The sequence below is a fragment of the Protomyctophum bolini genome (assembly GCF_963924005.1).
Source record: "Protomyctophum bolini genome assembly, chromosome: 11".
NCBI lineage: Eukaryota > Metazoa > Chordata > Actinopteri > Myctophiformes > Myctophidae > Protomyctophum > Protomyctophum bolini.
Window position 1 is genome coordinate 27217834 of NC_137872.1, and position 20884 is coordinate 27238717.

At 40.4% G+C, this 20884-nt stretch overlaps 2 protein-coding genes and 1 long non-coding RNA gene across 3 annotated transcripts; all 3 read right to left on the minus strand.

Moving 5' to 3' along the window:
* On the minus strand, window positions 1-3430 carry LOC308323649. The gene is made up of 3 exons (XR_013964831.1): window positions 3331-3430; window positions 1086-1378; window positions 1-525 (listed from the first exon to the last, which is right to left on the minus strand). It is a non-coding gene; the product is annotated as an uncharacterized lncRNA (long non-coding RNA).
* A 2336-nt stretch (window positions 3431-5766) lies between these two features.
* Window positions 5767-8052, minus strand: LOC308323920 (uncharacterized protein). The gene is made up of 3 exons (XM_080775784.1): window positions 8033-8052; window positions 6892-6951; window positions 5767-6404 (listed from the first exon to the last, which is right to left on the minus strand). The coding sequence occupies exons 2-3, from the start codon at window positions 6920-6922 to the stop codon at window positions 5977-5979; spliced, it is 459 nt and encodes a 152-aa protein (XP_080631910.1). The 5' UTR covers window positions 6923-6951; window positions 8033-8052; the 3' UTR covers window positions 5767-5976.
* A 3253-nt stretch (window positions 8053-11305) lies between these two features.
* On the minus strand, window positions 11306-19330 carry LOC308324679 (uncharacterized protein). The gene is made up of 9 exons (XM_080776889.1): window positions 19250-19330; window positions 17223-17255; window positions 16817-17125; window positions 16401-16703; window positions 15894-16208; window positions 15327-15653; window positions 13979-14113; window positions 12687-13020; window positions 11306-12266 (listed from the first exon to the last, which is right to left on the minus strand). The coding sequence occupies exons 1-9, from the start codon at window positions 19290-19292 to the stop codon at window positions 12107-12109; spliced, it is 1959 nt and encodes a 652-aa protein (XP_080633015.1). The 5' UTR covers window positions 19293-19330; the 3' UTR covers window positions 11306-12106.
* Window positions 19331-20884: the final 1554 nt, after the last annotated feature.

Genomic DNA, 20884 nt, shown 5'->3' on the forward strand with positions numbered 1-20884 from the left:
CAGTATTACAACGTTTTATTACATGCATGTTTAAGAAAACAAATGACTATATGGCAGCAAAGTCAGAGAACAGGAAATGCATATTTGCATTGTATGAAGAAACTAAAGATTTTACAGTATAAAAATATACTCTCTGTGTATCTATAGCACCTATATTCAAATGGTCAGAATTACTTGTTTGATTGGTTGCTATGTTGTAGTTTCCTTTTCTTCCACATGGTTATACGAACTACAAACCTATCTTTTCACAAAGGTTTGGGTCCAGCAGACGAATTATGGCAATCATATCTGAACTTGGCCCGTCTCCCTTTCCCCGCACCGTGTCAATAATCCTCCGTGCTTTGTCTGCATTGAGCCTTTCCATTCTAATGTCATCCATTTCAGCATCATTGAGTACATCCCTATCCAGAAGCTTGTCCAGTAGACCATGCAGGTTGGCCTGTGACATTCCTGCAATGAAGTCAGTCCTCACCGACCTCAGCTTCTTGGCGCCCTCGGTTGGCACTGACACAGTCGCAGCAGGGCCTTGAAGACAATATGGGGGGTACACTTTTATGAGTACATCTATATATGACAAAACATTATTATTATTATTATTATTTATTTATTTTTTGCTGCATGGACAGCACCTAATTGAAACAGTTCCATGCCTCAAATACTTCATGAGCACTAATAAGTACAATCTATATGTGCTCAATTGAGCATGCATAAAGTGAGTGGCAAGGTGAGTTTAACGTCGTATAACGTCATTTCATGCAATCAGATAGGACTTTTCTGTTTGGATGTATGGCTGTCAAAGCCAGAAAGTAGTTTTAGGCCATGCACTCAGTAGGCGTTCCTGCATGACTTCCGGGTATGATGATGATACGCGCATATGTGGGTATTAGTGTTGAAATCGCAATAGATACGAAATAAAAAATACACTTGAAAGATTGAAACATGCTATAAGCATATGACTAAGCAAATGTTTGATCTTTATCTAATTATTTTGTTTCTTCTTAGTAACTAACTTTGGATTCTGACCCCACAGCTGAGGGGAATTACATGACATGACTTGATAAAACTCTATTATTTCATTTCATTACCGTTGTATCCTGAACCTGACCCTGGGATTTTCTTGATTAGATCAATCCTTTTGATCTTCTCCAGAATCCTTCTGGTGACCTCCAGAACTTGATCATCATATGTTCCCACCATTGCATCTACTGTTTTCATCCTGTCTGCATCGTCCAGAATGGATTTTTTAACGCTGCCCTCCATGCGCAGTTGCCATTTGAATTTCCCAAATTCGGAATTATCCAAATCCTCAAAAATATCCAATAGACAGTTTGTGTGGCCTGCCATTATTGGTTAAGATGTTGGAGTAAAGATTCAGGATCTGAAAAGAAGTCAGAAGAAAATGTTAGATTAAATTCCTCAGACCATATTTATTACAGGCCTTATAATATTTTAATAACCACTTGAACCGTATAGGGAGGGGTGGGGGGGTTTGTGAGCTTGTAGATCTGCTATAAGTGCTATTTTGAGTGGAGAGGTTTGGTGTAAAGGGGGAAAGAACACACAGAGCCATGGGTCAAGTTTACAAGGGTGCACATGTCTAAATGCATGTGAATCAGATATATAGGACAAACAAAAAACATTCATTTACACAACACTGATGATAGTGTTGTTGAATATATGTATGGCTAGCTATACAAAATCTATGAAAAGGTGGACGGGTGGGAAATTTGGTATATATAGTCTTTTTTATTGGCCTAAAATATTGTCTATATACATACATTCATGAATCCACTTGCCCGGCTGTCGGTATTGAGCAATTTATTTTATAGGGGTTTCTTGTGACTCTCACAAGAAACCAGACTCAGGTGTGGTCCAATCTCACTGACGATCCAACTCCACCCTGCCAATCAGCCCTAGCAGGCCATGTTAGGCAGAGAGAGGGTCATCACACCATAATATCCAGTACACCACTATAAAAATTGCTCAATACTGCAGAACAGAATCAAGTAGGCTATAGTAAACTCTAAAAAAGAAACAGCCCCGTGAAGGTTATCAAAACGTGGCATGGGCTGAAGCTTAAACACTGATTAGATATAGAAGAAAGTTACATTACAGTCACACTGCACGGTCATCCCATTTGAATTTGCCTTTGTTTTTTAATGTACACATGTGCAACTAAACACACACACACACACACACACACACACACACACACACAAACAGACACACATTTTGCTGAGGACCCCTTGCCTGGAACCCTATAGAAGGTCCCCGGACCCCACTTGAGAAATTTACCCATTCTGCAAACTATTAATAAATACTTAAATCAATCAATCAAGAACCACTGATGCTGGGCCAGAGTGAGGAGTTTCGCTCAGAACAGGTTATCCATCATTTCTGGCGTTATTGGAGGCTTTGACTTTGAATTGCTGATGGTTGGGCGGGGAAAAGTAACTAGTCCAGCTGGTTGGGTTTTTTAAGAGACAGACAGACTGACAGGAGGAGCGAGGAGTTATGATAAGAGATAAGAGCGACGATCAACGTTAACGTACCCTAAGCTTGCCAACTATTTTCTTATTGTAGTTTGTAGCGCGAGTTGTGTGTGTTATTGTATATAGCCTATACCATAAATGGCTTTTAATATATAGGCCGCCGCCAAATATTAAAGCAAGAAATAACTCATTATTAAGCCTTTTCATCAGTGATGATTCACAATCCTCAATCAGTCAATGATGTCAATCGCCATGTAGACTCAGACTGTATTTAAAAGATTATAGACCTATACAGCTGTCTTATGCTGTGTTATCTGTTATGCAGTCTATTTTAGGCGTGAAACATTCAGAATGAGTCAAACTGAATATATTTGCGCTGCTTCTTAATTGTAAAAAATAAATAAAATAAGAATTCCTTTATGTTTTTAGACCCACTGACTTAAACGTTATTGGTCTCTCACTATCAGGCCTTTATACTTATATGGTGTGCCAAGTGCTTTCACTTTCACAGAAAATAATGATCTCGTCATATAGGCGTATAGTAGGCCCTATACAAGCTATCATTATCAATAAATAACGCAATTGGGGCAAATCGGGAATAGTTCAGCATAAATGCAGATATTTACACTTCCGCCCCCTTCATTTTAAACCTATGTGCCATTCTAAAACAAAACATTAGGCCTACAAATAACTTCAAAGAATTTGATCAAATTTCAGAACAAAAACGGATTGAACGGTTTGCCAAAGTTAGAACAAGATATAGTCTTTAGACAAAATCAGTGATAAAATAAAATACATAATGCGTCATGCATTCTGCAAAATGTAATTGTCCTCTTACCTTTAGCAAGGAATCACGTCGTCGTCGTTGTGCAGATTCACAAGGGGAAATGAAAGTATTTATAACAAGTAGGCCTACCAACAACAAGGCGCTATTGCTTAATTTGTGAAGGCCGTGTTGGGTTGGTCGTGCAGCTCCTCCCTACGTACAGTAGGGAGTTCTCATCTGGAGCATGCCTTCCTTTCAGATGGTAAATAGCCTACTATCAGTTTCTACTCCAGACAGAGAGAGAGAGAGAGAGGGGGGGGGCTATCAGTGCCATGATTCGTGACCTGTTCTGTCACCCTGATGTGTTTCGTGTTTCCTGTGTTTCGTGTTTTTTTTGGGTGTGTGTGTGTGTGTGTGTGTGTGTGTGTGTGTGTGCGTGCGCATGCGTGCGTGCGTGCGTGTGTGCGCGCGTGTGTGTGTGTGTGTGTGTGTGTGTGTGTGTGTGTGTGTGTGTGTGTGTGTGTGTGTGTGTGTGTGACTAATCATTGTGTATATTCCTGCACTATATTTGCATCGAGTGATCTTGGTACATAGAAGTTGATCTATTGAAGATTCTGACCTTCAAAGTACATACTTTTTGTTTTGATTGTATTGCTGTATTGTTGTATTGTTCTTTCTGCTTTGGCAAAGTAAACGTATGTTTTCTCATGCCAATAAAGCTCTTTGAATTTAATTGAAATTGTGTGTTGGGGGGGGGGGGGGGTCCAGACCAAAACACATGTACACATATGAATCAGCAATATAGGTGTCCCCAAGACTCCCCATGTTCTCCATTTCCCACAGTATAAAATGCAGCTATAGCTATTTGTCTTAATTCTAATAGGCTACAGGTCTTTTAGTAGCTACAAACTTTATTTAATGATTTCACGAATCGCCTGTTAGTACTAGTGTCCTGGTACTGACACATACACTGCTTATCACCCTCAAGTTGGGTTTCTCAACAGGCCTGAAAATGAAGGCCCATGCAGGCTGGGCTTGAGTTGTATATGACAGTGTAACTTGTTAAAGGCCATGCATGCTGTTACGCATGCAGTCTGAGTCCACAATGCAAGTCCTTGAAACAAACCCGTTTTAAGGCCAAACCGCGCCAATGATTCGCCGTACGTGCAACTCCTTGCAACATGGAACTATACTTGCAACCATGTCCCCCAGTTGCATTATCCCCCCCCCCCCTGCACGTGCCTGCCTGACAGCGTGTCACAGGTTCGAGTACCGATCCCGACGACCTTTGCTGCGTGTCAAATCTACCTGCCCATCTACCTGTCAAATGTCAATCTACTGTGGCAAAAAAAAAAAGTTCAGACTATTCGTTGCATTGGTGCAGTTTGGGCTAAGAGACCATTGCAGACTAAACGCAACGCAAGTAGAAGTTGCAAGGTGTTGCAAAGAGCTACAGTTGCAATAAGGAGTTGCATTTCAAATCATTGGTGTGGACTTGCCTTTAGGTTCAAAATGTGTGTGTGTGTGTGTGTGTGTGTGTGTCACGTACACTCAGGTCCTCAGACAACGCCCTCCTTGAGACCCCCACAGCTCAGCTCATCACAAAGGGTGGCAGGGCATGCTCCCAAACTCTGGAACACCCTACCTATATTAATCTACGTAAGACTTGCAAAAGCCACCTTTAAAAGGCCTTCTCTTAATTTCCTTTTGCATTCATTCTATTCTATTTTTTGATTATATGTGTATGCTTTCATTTTGTGCTGGCTGTTATTCACTGATATCTTGTTGTAATTGCGTTGTTGCTTTTTTCTTCTTTTTTTAAGTAAAGCACTTTGTGACTATGTCTTGAAATGTGCTATATAAAGAAATTCATTATCATTATCACTATGTAGGACAAAAATGACACAAGTTTGCACCCAAAGTGACTGTCTGTGCCTTAAATTTATGAAGGTTTTGATATAATATGTTTATTTTCCCTTTTTTATCTCCTCTATGATGATTTCCTGATTTGACTATTATTTGTAAGTGTTTTGATGAATTGAAAAATGGTGGGCCCTATTGTAAACAAGTGTAATGCTTTAGTCTCCAGTGGAGTTGAAGGCACCAACTATAATGTGGTGAGTTCTTATCTAGAATCTGTACAGGAAACCATGGTGTGATATCTTTACTGACAGGTTCTCTTCCATTTAGTTTCTCTGTATTAAATTCATAGATCGCTAATAACAAGCAATCAATATTTGTAATTGTTTCTACTGTTTCTACTGAAGAAAAGCCATAAAACCAATCACGACATTACACAAGTATCAATTAGATTTTATCAAGCATGTAAAACAATATGTTATGTCCAGTCCTACCCAACGGAAAGAGGTATATAATAATGGCAATAGAGTCCTCCCTTGACAAGGGGAGGACAGTCACCTGAGTAGGCCTAAGCTAACAAAATAAATGGTAACCTCTAGTCTAAAATGTAGTTACTATGGGCAGGGTTTGGATGACAAACTAGCCTTTGCAACAGATTTTATGTAGGCATATTATCAATTAATTATTAACAACAATATAGTATAATATAGCGTGTGAATCTCAGCATGGTGGGGGCACTGCTCCACCCCGCCCCGGCTCCACTACATCCCTGGCGGTTGTACATACAACTATTAAAGACAATTAAACATGGGCATAACTGAGGATAAGAGTTGGGTAATGACATAATGTTCAGGGTCTTTACTTCCTCTTTGAGGTTGCCTTCCTCGGTTTCACTGCCTTGGGCTTAGCTGGGGGTTTTCTTGCTGGGGCATTTTTGGCAACTGTGGATTTCTTTGTGGCTTTCTTAGGAATCTTGGTCACTTTCTTGCTGGTCTTGGCTGCAGATTTCTTGACTACCGGTTTGTTGGCTATAGGTTTGTTGGCTGCTGGTTTCCTGACTGCTGGTTTCTTTGCTGCTGGTTTCTTGACTGCCGGTTTGTTGGCTACAGGTTTGTTGGCTGCTGGTTTCTTAGCTTGGACTGGCATGCCCATATATTTCATTCTCTTAGCAGCATGCTTGACTTGTTTTGTCACGCCATAGTCAGCAGCGAAAGCGTTAGCCAGGGTGGGCATGCCACTACGTTCGTTGGAGGCAGACACGTTGTTATGGATGTGTACATTAACGACTGTTAGGGATAAGATAACAAACATAATGTAATGTAATCAGTGTTTTTCCGTCTAACATCTGAATGAATAAATAAATAAAATAGGAATACAGCTGTGTAATGACTGATCATTACACAGCTGTACTCCTATTTTATATATTTATTCCGACTCCATAGTATACAATACATACAGTACAACTAGAAAGTCTGAAATCTTATGAAAAGGATACAGTCACACCAAACTTAGTTTCTGCCGATAAGGGTGGATTCTGACGATGCTTTTCAATGGGGACAAGTCAAGTCAAGTCAATATGATGGTGAGGTCGGGTCGCTGCACCAAACTTTTGGTGCAGCGACCGAGAACGCAGTTTGTTTCCATTTCATGCGGATTTCCCCAAAACAATCTCAGTTCCCATTGAAAAGCAAAGTCCGCCATCATATGCAGAATAAAAGTTCTGCATATGATGAAACCACACCCTAAGACCCTTTTTATCTTCTCAGGACCTACCTTTGGATTCCGATTCATTCATCCGATTCATTTCTGGAGGTTTCTGAGTTGAGCCATCACCTTTAAGAAAACATTATATCATAATTACATTATCTTATGTTTATGACAACCTTTTGTGTTTGATTGATTGATTGAAATATTTATTAACAGTTTGCAGAATTACAGTACATTTCAAGCACAGACTCAATACAAAGACTGTTAACTGTGAGTGGACGACCCAATTAAGCATTACACTTGTTTACAACAGGGTCCACCATGTTCAATTCATCAAAACATTTAGAGACGTAGAAATAGACACTTCTATATAGTTAAAGAACAGAACAGGAATTCATCATAAAGGAAGCAAAAAGGGAAAAGAAACATACAGTGAGGGGAAAAGGGGGGGATTCAGATTTTACGGTGGCCAGTTTCGAATTGCAGCCGTCCGTATAGGTGCATGCTCTTTGAGAGCGGTTTTGAAGGAGTCAAGGGATTAATGTCTTAATGACTGTTGGTAGGGCGTTCCACATTTTGGTGGCATAGGAGCGAAAATAATTTAGTCCCTTGTTTGTGCTGAATCTGGGTTGTACATGTTGTACACTTGTTGCACTCCCTCTGGTGTTGTGGGTGTGGACTTCGTTTACATTAAGGAAGTATTTAGACAGGTACATGGGTATCTTGGTGGTGTATCATCTTTTCATGTGATAATTGCCATTGATTCGATTCGATTGATTTGGAACTAGTGTCACGTGGCCAGACTGTTTAATATTATTAATTGAGTTAGTAATGTCTTTTTATGTTTAAGGTATTTGTCATATCTTATCTGCCCTGCATGTGCAATTTGTGATTATGAAGCAGATTATGAATACAACTTTAATGTATTTGGTTAAAATGGGTGGGGTTTAAAAAAAGGCAAAAGCTTGCTCTGGTGCACTGGCCTAAAAGTGGGTCCTTAAAAACTGCTAAAACGTCTGAAATGTATGTATGTAGGTGGGTATGTATGTATGTGTGTAGTATTTTAAAAGGGGGGGCTTTTTAGTAAAAAGCCCAGCCCATAAAACCTTCCTATATTTAAAACAAATCCAAAATAAGGTTACCAGTGAAGGGCAAAACAACTTTAATGTATGTATGTATGTATGTATGTATGTATGTATGTACGTACGTGGATCACAAACTTTATCGTTCACGTCATCATGTCTCTCGTAGGAGTGAGCACACTGGGCACCTTGATGTAAAATGTATTCAAAATGGTTAAAAAAATAAAATATTAAAAAAGGTCTTAAAAAGTGTTCTCTGAAATAGCTTTATTTAAAATAAATAGAAATGAAGAACAAGATAGGCCTATAGATCTTTTCTTTGTTTTTAAGATTGTTACTTTGTTTGGTCACAAGGGGGAGACCCATTGCCGTTTTATTTAAAATTCTGGTCCACACTCCAACATTTTGACATCTATGGCAATTATTGGTCTCAGCACAATAACTGGGATGGTGTTGTTTGCAGTTGACAATAAACATTAAAATTTCATTACCGTTGTATCCTGAACCAGACCCTGGGATTTTCTTGATTAGATCATATCTTTTGATCTTCTCCAGAATCCTTCTGGTGACCTCCAGAACGTGATCATCATATGTTCCCACCATTGCATCTACTGTTTTCATCCTGTCGGCATCGTCCAGAATGTATTTTTTAACGCTGCCCTCGATGCGCAGTTGCCATTTGAATTGACCAAATTCTGAATTATCCAAATCCTGAAATATACCCAATAGACAATTTCCGTGGCCTGCCATTATTGGTTAAGCTGTTGGAGTAAAGATTCAGGATCTGAAAAGAAGTCAGAAGAAAATGTTAGATTAAATTCCTCAGACCATTTTTATTATAGGCCTTATAATATTTTAATAACCACTTGAATCGTATAGGGAGGGGGGGTTTGAATGTAATTATCGACTGTTGGTTTGAGTTTGTTTTCTTGTTTGTTTATATAATTTAGTAGGGAAAGAGACAGGGAGAGACGTCATTGTGAAGTGTACTGTTTACCTGTGATAAGTGTTCAAAGTAAACCCCACGATCCTGCTGATTTATTCCTTAGTTAATAATTTGCCTTGCTGTGAAGAGATTGTTACAAGGCAGTTATAAATCTTTTCCAGACACACCCGGACAACACTAGACCAGACAATGCCATTTTACAACTATTAGAACTCAGTCTCAATTGCAATGATTTCACATTTAATAATAAACACTATTTACAGATAGAGGGCACGGCTATGGGCAAGAAATGTTCACCCGCTTATGCTAACATACATGAGTGAGTGGGAGAGAGAGGCCCTGGCAAAGTGTCCACTACAACCGACAATGTATTTCAGATTTTTAGATGACATCATAGGGCTCTGGCCACACACCTTACAACAGTTTGATGCGTTTTTACAGATTTTGAACACACACCATGCTTCCAAAACCATCAAACACATAATTCATCCAACAGAGATCAACTTCCTGGACACCACCGTATTTCAATAGATCATACACATAAACGATTACTGACAAAAATATATTTTAAGGACACAGACACACACGCACTACTCCATAAACACAGCTACCACCCAAAGCACACCTTTGCAGGAATCATTCAATCACAAATCATTCGGTTTTTCAGGATTTCATCCAATAGGGAACATTTCAATCAGGCCACACACACACACACTCTTCACAGTCCTCAGAAGGAGAGGTTACAGCAAGAGATTTTTGCGTACCATCAGGAGCAATGCCCTGGCCTCTCTCTCCCCCACCCAGTCACTCTCCACAAACACTCTGCCTCCCACCCCTAATTCTAACCCTAACCTCAACCCTAGCTTGCCACCTCAGAGCATGCACCCAGATCAGAGGCCTCTCTCTAGCAGGGACAGGGACGGACCTGGACAGGGCCCACACATTACCCTCTCCTCTATGTCTTCCCTCCTCCAACTCTTCTTCTCCTACCATCCAGGCCATCGGCTCCTCTACCATTACAACACTACTGTCTACTCCCATGCATAACCACATTTTCACATACTGTACACTCCAACCACTACACCACAAATTTAAACAGAATTTCACTACTACACAATAATCCTACCCCCCATTACAAACACATCAGGTAATCTCTGCACTCAGAAGCCTATTACTCATAAAACAATTGGGGAGAGTTTAACCTTTTGCGTTTGTCAGCTATATTTATAATTATTATCCTACCTTATAAACAAACCAGCCAAACAGAAGTCGCCTGCTCGCGCCAATGAAAACGAAAGTAACTTTGATCCGTTCACGTCATCATTTCTCTCGTAGGAGTGGGCACACTGGGCACCTTGAAGTAAAATGTATTCAAAATGGTTAAAAAAAATAAAATATTAAAAGGTCTTAAAAAGTGTTCACTGAAATAGCTTTATTTCAAATAAAAAGAAATGAAGAACAAGATAGGCCTATAATCTTTTGGGTTTTTTTAAAGATAGTTACTTTGTTTGGTCACAAGGGGGCGACCCATTGCCGTTTTATTTAGAATTCTGGTCCACACTCTCCAACATTTTGCATCTACTGCAATTATTGGTCTCAGCACAATAACTGGGGTGATGTTTGCAGTTGACAGTAAAACATTAAAATTCAAATTAGAAAATAAGAAAGACAGAGAATCCATATCATAAATATGCAAAAACAGTGTTTCTTTTCTCCAGATGTGATGTTTTTGACCTTCATCTTAAAGTGGGTAAAATAACCAAAGTAAAAATATGTGAGTTTTACATCACCTTTAAAATTATGATTGTTTAGAAGAGTCCATCAATGTGGAGACAAATAACAAAAAGAAGCCTATTTAACAAACAGCATCCTATGTATTTACAGCATCAAAGAGATTACTGGAATATTTTGTCAACTCTCATTGTCTCATTGTAATCAAAAACGTTAAAATAATCTCTCTATTATACACTGTAATAATATTACAGTGTATAATAGAGAGATTATTTTAACGTTTTTGATGTGACGTGTGTGTCAGCTTGTATAGCCTACTATAATATAGTAGGCTATACAAGCTGACACACACACACACACACACACACACCCACCCACACACACACACACACACACACACACACACACACACACACACACACACACACACACACACACACACACACACACACACACACACACACACACACACACACACACACACACACACACACACACACAGCGACATGCCAATACGATCTGACCCAGCCAGCTTTTTTTTTACACAGGGATAAAATGAACTGCAAAGCACTGTGACAATCTTGCAAAATGTATCTTTAAACTCTAAACATAACAAGATAAAGTATAGTTAAGTTGGCCTACAACATTATAAGGCATGTTCATAATTTCATATAGGTCAAGTTGTCTACTCCAAAATGTCCCCCCCAAAAAACTACATTACTTAAGTAATGTAAATACAATAATATGCATGGTTAAAACATGCTTAACTATAGGCCCATACTACAATTACCAAATTGCTACAACACCTGTAGCCTACATGCCTGTCATTAAAAATAAGTTGAAGGTTATAGGCTACATTTAAGTTTGATAATGATGTTACTTTAAACTACTTAAGACCATTTTCCAAATGCATTATTTATGGGCACTTTCACATTAAATACTTTACTATTACAGGCTATGACAAATCTGATCCTCAATAACACATGCCACATAGGCCCATATACCATAATTCTATTCATCAAATGATATATAATATAACTTTTACAAAAAATGTGCCTATACCGGTACTTGATTCCAAACTAAAACGTAGTTAAGTTGAATCAAACTTAATTCTGAACTGACAGGGCGCTGGGGGCATGTTCCCATACCCGAGGCGGGGTTGGCGAAGGGGCCTTTCTGTGTGGAGTTTGCATGCATGTTCTCACCGTGTCCCTTATCGTACCCACATAAAAAACATGCAGTAATCCTGGTCTCTAAACTTCCTCCCCCTGGCCAGCCGGGGCGCCTGATGGAGGGGAAAATAAGAAGCAGCTTGGACTCCTCATGCATAGAAGGAAGCATGAGGTCAGTCCGCTGCCCCCCCAGGTTGGCAGTGGAGGTGTAGCGCCCAGGATTACATTAGATAATTTATTGACACTGGGTGAAAATAATTGGTAGCAAAATCGTGGGATAAACAAACTGAACTGACAAACTGAATCAAACTGAATACTAATTACGTTGCTGTTGAACAAGGTCTCATATATTAGCCATCATAGTTAGCATAGATGTTGTCCTGCTCATCTTCAGCACTCTGACCCTCCACTGCTCTCCTTCCAGGGTGGAAGTGTTCTTTGTTGTTGGTCTCAGGGTACATGTCTACATTGGCATAGATAGCATCCTCCTCTTCCTCTCCCTTGTAGTCTCTGAGGCCAACAGAGACAAGAGAAGACATGAGTTCAACATAATGTCTGTAAGTTAATAATGAACCTCACAAGGAGATGGGGAACACATTTAGAATTTTGCCCAAAATTGGGACACCAGGTTGAAAGTAGTTAAAAATGAACACATGCAGAATATCCAATGCCAACCTTAAAAAAAGTCAACGTATGGCCTATATATATTATAGCCCCAAACCTATAGGCCTACATCAGCAGAAATATGATAAAATCAAACTTTCCGTTTTCCATTCATAAACCGAACGCACACATTTCAGCATTACAAACATTGATATTTGTTAGACATTAAAACGGACACACCTAGCACCCACACAATAAATAACAACTACATTTGAGTTAGTCCAACCACATATGTGTCTCCCACATTTGTCTCCTCAGTGTACTGACCCGTTCTCATAGTCATTAGTGTCATCATCGTCGACATGGCGACAGGTGGAGACATCTGGAATGACGTAGTCTCCTTCATCATCATCATCGGATCCATCGTCGACATGGCGACAGGTGGAGACATCTGGAATGACGTAGTCTCCTTCATCATCATCGGATCCATCGTCGACATGGCGACAGGTGGAGACATCTGGAATGACGTTGTCTCCTTCATCATCATCGGATCCATCGTTGACATGGCGACAGGTGGAGACATCTACATTGACGTAGTCTCCTTCATCATCATCATCATCATCATCGGATCTGCATCCTGTGTTATAGACGTTCATCGTGCCTGGGAGGAAATTGTACTGGTTCAGAAGTAACAGGGATGAGCAGTAACAGGTTCAGAGCCAACAAGTTAAACACTGTAACATGGTTGATGCACCAGTTGGAATGAGAGAAGTTGATCATATTCATAGTTTGAACATTGTTTAGCACGTTTTAGAGCATTTCTTTTATGATTATTATGAGTTTCTCAAACAGCGAAGGAAAAGCTACAGTACAATCCGTACGATGAGTACAATTACACCCGTGAAGAAGTGGATTACTATCAGGACGGATGAGCATCGTGTTTGGTTAAGGTGTGATAATAAACTCTGTGTGGATTCACCATTTGTCAGCCTTCTGATTGGTCCCTGACTGACCAACCAGCAGGATCTTTCTGCCTTGTTTATGTTGAATTTGCTAAAACATCATTTTTGGAAAACACTAAAAACAAACATGCCCAGTCACCATGCTGCACCTGTGATGTTCCTTTTCACTGACACGAAGTTTAAAATAAGATTTGAATGCACATAATATCAACACGAAGCAACTGAAAAACACCTTATTTCAATAATAGTGGATGGAGAGAAAGGATTTTTGTCCAACCACGAAACGGCAACCAATGGGTGCGAAGAGGGACACAACCATGCAGCGATGCTGCAGGATAGGTGCAGTGACCTGGGAGGCTATAGGCTCACAGCGATTTTCGGAGCTGACGCTTCGCTTTTCAGACTCCTCTACTCTACTCCATGTTTGACTGCTGCAGAGCGTCATTTGGAGCGGTGTTGGGCATCGGCCTGCCAGGTCTCATGAAGGATCCAGACCGCAGCTCTTGAGCACCTCAAAGGCACATTAAAAACAAAACTGCAGACCTCTCAAAACAAACTGGTCAGGTTACTACTAGGCCTTACAGGCTTACACCCAGAACTCACCTAAAACTAGTTAGTGGAATAGATTGATGTATCAATATGAAGATAATTACTCACTAGCTGTGTGATCAGTCTTGACCGCTGGCCTTCTGTGTCGCCGCCGCCACATCAGACAGAGACCAATCAGGAGCAGCATTAAGAGCAAAAGCACACCTCCTACAGTCCCGCCCACTATCAGAGGGATTAGAGAGGCTAGAAAAAAAAGAAGGAAATAAGAAGGAAGGCAGAAAGGACTAGTGAGAATAGATCTACAATTGAAGATGTGTGTTGACCCTTTACATCAATTGGTCTCTTAGGGCCGATTCATACGGTTCACATACATGCTGAACCGAATAAAAGTCGGTTCAGCGCTGTAGAGCCTACAATGTGACGTCATTTGAGGTTCGGGGGGGCGGGTAGTAAGTTAATAATGAACCGCACAAGGAGATGGGGAACACATTTAGAATTTTGCCCAAAATTGGGACACCAGGTTGAAAGTAGTTAAAAATGAACACATGCAGAATATCCAATGCCAACCTTAAAAAAAGTCAACGTATGGCCTATATATATTATAGCCCCAAACCTATAGGCCTACATCAGCAGAAATATGATAAAATCAAACTTTCCGTTTTCCATTCATAAACCGAACGCACACATTTCAGCATTACAAACATTGATATTTGTTAGACATTAAAACGGACACACCTAGCAGTGCACCCACACAATAAATAACAACTACATTTGAGTTAGTCCAACCACATATGTGTCTCCCACATTTGTCTCCTCAGTGTACTGACCCGTTCTCATAGTCATTAGTGTCATCATCGTCGACATGGCGACAGGTGGAGACATCTGGAATGACGTAGTCTCCTTCATCATCATCATCGGATCCATCGTCGACATGGCGACAGGTGGAGACATCTGGAATGACGTAGTCTCCTTCACTATCAGAGGGATTAGAGAGGCTAGAAAAAAAAGAAGGAAATAAGAAGGAAGGCAGAAAGGACTAGTGAGAATAGATCTACAATTGAAGATGTGTGTTGACCCTTTACATCAATTGGTCTCTTAGGGCCGATTCATACGGTTCACATACATGCTGAACCGAATAAAAGTCGGTTCAGCGCTGTAGAGCCTACAATGTGACGTCATTTGAGGTTCGGGGGGGCGGGTAGTCGCCTCTTCGGTGCTGCTGAAAACTTCTGACGAGCCGAAATCATTTCGGCACTACAGCGCCGAAACAGCGGTAAAATAGTATGAATCGGCCCTAAGGGCCGATTTATACTCCTCAAAATGAACCTCAAATGACGTCAAATGAATGTCGTCATATGAACCTCAAATGAACCTCAAATGACGTCACATTGTAGGCTCTACAGCGCCGAACCGGCTTTTGTTCGGCTCTAAAATAGGAGTATGAATCGGCCCTTACGTTTGACTGAGATGCTGAGCAGCTCTGAGCAGTTAGAAGTAAACGTGCGTGTGGTGAAGACTTTATAGAAACAGCTGTAGTTGCCCTGGTGTTCATGCTCTGCTGCAGGGAACTGGAAAGAGGCAGAGTGGGTGGGGTCCGGTTCAGGCTGCCGCCTGTCGCTGTTGGAGCCAGAGAAGTTGAGGTAGAAGATGCCCTCATTATACTGGGGGGGAATGGAGCAGGTGATGGAGAAGCCGTCACCCCTGGTTACCTCTGAATGAGCAGGACCCCAGACCAGCTCTGTGTGTGGAGATGTCAGGGTGATGTTCGGCTGCTTCAGCCTCACTGTTCACACAGAAACAAAGTTATTTCACATAGGCTACAGCAAATCTATCTATCTATCTATCTATCTAACATCTCAGAGGCAAATATTGTACTTTTACTACACCCACAATCATTTGAAAACTTTAGCTATTTAGTAGTAGTTACTACAGTCAGATTATTTTTAAAGCGAAAATTAACCCAGGATCATGAACCAGAAGTTGTACAGTAGAGATTCTATTTCTTCTGAAACTCCTGACTCACCAACAAAGATGCTTTTTGCTGGGCTGCTGTAGGGGCTTGTGGTGCTGCGAGTTGAGTATTGACAAGAATAATTTCCCTGGTTGGAAGATTTAACATTGGACAGTGTTAACATCCCAACATTGGTCTGTTGTTGGGTTTGTAAAATGGTGTGATTATGTCCAATGGAAGATCCATCCTTGTCAAAATTCACATGAAGAGGTGTACAGCGCTGGGGTGAAACTGAACAAGTGAGGTTCAACTGCTCTCCTGCTGAAAGAACTGAATTTGATGCAGACAACTCAGGAGATGGTCTAGCAGATGGCCCAGATGTTTGTCCTGCAGAAGAAACATCTCACATTGAGGGACTGCTGCTTCGATCAGATCACTGTTTGGAGGAACAGCAATCATGAACGACTTGTGAAGATTGAACTCCACTTGTTCAGTGAATTGCAATCAAATTAATCCATGTTATATCAAAAGTGATGCAATCTCAACAAGATAATTTCTAATACAATTTACATATCTTACCTGAACAAACAACACCAACATCTTCACTATGTGTGCAGTCATGTTTCCCAAATCCTTGATGTGGACATTGAGTCACAGAGCATTCCGTACCAGAACAACCAATACCATCCATCCAGATCTGACCAATGCCTTCCCCATACTTATTTTTAGTGATGGAAACCGTCCCACAGCCTATCTCTCTGCAAACCACCTCAGCATCTTTCAGGTCCCAGTTGTCGTCACACACCGTCCCCCACTGACCACTATGATAGACCTCCACCCTGCCAGAACACTTGCTACCACCTACTAGCCTCACCACTGGGCCTGGACAGAAAGAAAGAAAGAAAAGGATAGAAAGAAATAATGTTGCACATTTGTGTATTTCATATACAGTACAATCATTTATTTGAAATGAGTGACATGACATCGACTCTTACCTGAACAGGTGACACCAGCATCCTCATAATGACCACAATCATGTTTACCAAATCCACTGTTTGGGCACTGAGTTAGAGACTTTTCACTTCCCAAACAACCTACATTATCCAACCAGATGGGACCAGTCCCTCGGCCAAAATGGGCACCTCGAGGAGCACTCTGTACCATCCCACAGTTGAGCTCTCTGCAAACCACCTCAGCATCATCCGTGCCCCAATCGTCATCACAGACTGTTCCCCAGCTGTTGTTGTGATAGACCTCCACTCTTCCAGAGCACAGAGAAGACCCAACTAATCGGATTTGAGCATCTTCTATGAACAAAAACAAAAAAACATCCATATTAAAGTTTTCATTTTTCTTTTTATTATTATAATTTTTATTTATTTTTTCAGAGAAGGTGCTGACCTGTATGTGAAGGTATGTACAGGAAAGCAGACACTGTTGGTGGAAACAGAGCATACTTACTTAGTTACCTTCATGTTATGACATATTATACCATACCATTGGCATATTACACTTTGAAATACATTGATAGACTAGAATAATGTGCTCCTCGGAGCGCAACTCTCCGCCAGGGTAGGTATAGGTCAATGTGGGCCAACAATGTTTCACAGCAATCAGAGGCTGCCGCGTTCATCTGTATATGAAAATCTGTTCATCAAAATCTGTATAGGAGTACTGTAGGAGTATGTTGTTTAACAAAACAGACCACTCCTGGCTGCAAATTAACTTTGGGAGACAATCTTAGCCAATCAGAATGGAATATGAAAAATGTGACACACGACTATAGAGAGATAATGTGTACCAATTTGCGTGATGTTTGGACAAAATCTAGGAGTAAAATAAAAAATGGTTTTGATATGCACGTCAATTAGTGACAGTAATCTGGAAAAGAGAACACGGGACAAACTCCTCCAAACCACTTAACTCCATTTAACTCCATGGTGGGCGAGAACCTTCAAGCAGGCTGGCTAAATATCTATTCTACTGTATTCTATTGAAGGCCTACTATTTGACAATTGAAGTAATACTCTCTTGTCTCATTCAATGCAACCATCGCAACTTCAGTCAGACAACTCAAGAAGGATGTAATATATATATTTATTGAATATAGATGAGCAATGCAGTATATTTATTATGGTTTGGCGATGTATTGGATCTGCTTTTTAGGTACTCAGATCAAGCGCATCAGTCCCGGCCATAGGGACTCCGAATCCCCCGTACCTAAACAGTAGATCCAAAACGACAGGTGGTAGCTGGGGTGGAGGTGGGTGAGCAGCAGGTTTGTATACAGCGGCACGCTGATACAGCAGCAGCAAGCAGGCAGAGGAATGCAAACCTCTGGTTAAAGTAGCCGGGATGGAGTGAGTGTGTGATTGGCTGAGTGAATCATGTAAATGAGAGCGTGATGCTGAGGCGGCCCAATTAACGGCCGGCAGCAACTGCACTGAGGTTCCCTGACTGAACTTGCTCTGCGCATGTCTACGACAGGCACAAATGCTCATTTCTGTCATCTTCCTCTTTTCACACAATGATATTCATGATGTCATGGCTATGAGGAAATCACTCACCACACGGCCTTACAGAATTTACTTATCTATCAATCTAGGTGTGGACAGCCAAACACAATGTTTCCATACTGTACATGCACAGTAAAAGGCTGTCCACACCTAGATTGATAGATAAATATAATGATTTGAGCATCCATCCACACGGATGAATAATAATGATGTTGAATGTGGGTGATGTGTCAAACCAAAGCACTCTGACAGTGACCTGATAAAACAATATCGTTCACCATTTTAATTATCGTTCTTGGTGTGTGCATGGGTTGCCCTTAAACAAAAAACCCAACTTATTCTCTATCAATTACACACCCCATGAAACCTTGAATTTATGGAGATTCTTTTGTTTTAGCCACATTCCCGACTCCTGCGCCAATAATTTGATGACCGGCGGAGTCTCCTCTCCTACTGAGACTCCTATACTGACCGATGACACCGAACTACTAAACTACTCCTTTAACACTTAACATGAACTAATTTAATGTATTACTGTTGAATCATTGTTGGTGTGTATATAACTTAAGCATTTTGTTCCCAAGCCCACCACGACCAGTGTGGTCGTTCACTCTGTGAATTTGACCCGTTTAACAGTTTAGCCATTTTAACAACTCACAATATCAATGTCACAATGTATATCTAGGATCTAGATCTAACAGCAGACAACACTGCGCCGAAAATCTATGGGCTATGTGCCAGTTGGCTTAGTATTTCATATTAATATTCATACACACAATGATGCCCTCAACAATACTTCTCACTTCTCACCAAGATTCAAATAGAAGCTCTGAGAATCTGTAAATGGGGGAAACACAACCTTATTTTCAATATAATACACAGGTTAATAAAACCAGTCACTCAGACACTCACTCATGTTAAAGCACAGGATTCTTCGCCATATTACAGGTCCCATGGTGGAGAGACTGATGGGGTCTTCTCTGTCACTGTCCAGTGGAGTTGAAGACTGAATTAGGAAGATGTGGTGAGTTCTCTGTGCAGGAAACCATGAATTGAGACTTCCTCTTTGTTGACATTCAGTTCTCTTCCATTTACATTCTCTAGACTATAGTTATTTAGTTTATTGATCACCAGTAACAATACACAGTATAGGTCAAAAGTAGTCTGTTCAAACGGATTATGAAAAAGGTATAGAAGGTTTTAAAAAACAAATCCACTGTTCTAAACTGAGCGAAAAGCCATAAAGCCAAACATGACACTATAAGTAACAATAACATTGTATAAATCAGTGTAATCATGTTTGTTGTTAGACATTTATTATTGACTGCACAAGCTCACAGTGGTTACCAAACTCATTTTTCCCCCCCAAGACATCCTCATGCTACTGTACCATGACATGAACCCTAAAAGTTAAATTGGGCCTATACTGTCTATACTGGAATACTGCCTACTGTCAGTTGCATTCTTACACAGCTCAGTGACATAGCTCTTTGGTTTTGCTGTGTATGCTCTTGTCACATGAGGAAGTGAGAAACATATTTTCAGCCAGAAACCTCCTACTAATCAAATGCACTACATTTGTTTGCAAAGCACTTAAGAGTGTATTTTGGATACAAATGTGAAGTTTAGAGTGTACTGCATTACATGGCCGTCCATAAATTAAATAAAACCTCCACAGGGTTCGAGCCAGGGCAGAGCAGCAGTAGTTCAACTGAAGCATGGCTACACTTAAGGGCCGATTCTATAGCCATGGCGCCTTGGGCGAATCGCCCCTTTTAGACATAAGACATAGCTTACAAACTATAGTCGGGGTGACCATTACAACAAGGTAATAGACCCAGTGATGTGATGTGCAAATGATTGTTTCTGATTGGCACTCCTATTTTTTTATTGGTCCATCAGATTGTAATTACACCATTTTTGTCGTCCGCTTTTTCCGTGCAATAAATACAGATTCAGTGGGAATAACTCTGGCATTTTGGGACATGAATATTCAAAATAGCCGATCTGCAAGTTTACAACTCGTAGCAATGCGACACTTTGAGCTTCTGGATAAGTGACTTTGCCATAAAATCCCCCTCTGCATAATCCAATTGAAGACAATGCAATCATCTCCCATGAAGATGTGTTAAATGAAAGTAGACTACCATTAGTTCACATGCTAACATTATACTTTGCGTAGAAATTAAACAAGAAAAGACAAGAGACATTTAAGATGTTTTTGGTCACAAGCCTTTACTGACTTTTTAAAGAGCAGTGACATGCAGCACACATACATTCAGCCTCGGTCAGACTTGACATACAATTATTTCAACACCAACATCAAGCACCATAGATGTACCTTAAAAACTAAAACGTAATTAATATTAACACATATATTTTAAGTTATGCAGTGTCATCTTTGTGACATTAAAAGCTCAGATATTATTTCTATAAGTTTACACCCTAATATATACAGATTTAATTTCCTTTTTGTTTCCACAGCAGTTGAGTGATATGCATTGAAATGATTATGGGGTGTCATGCACAGTCAAACTATTGAGAGGA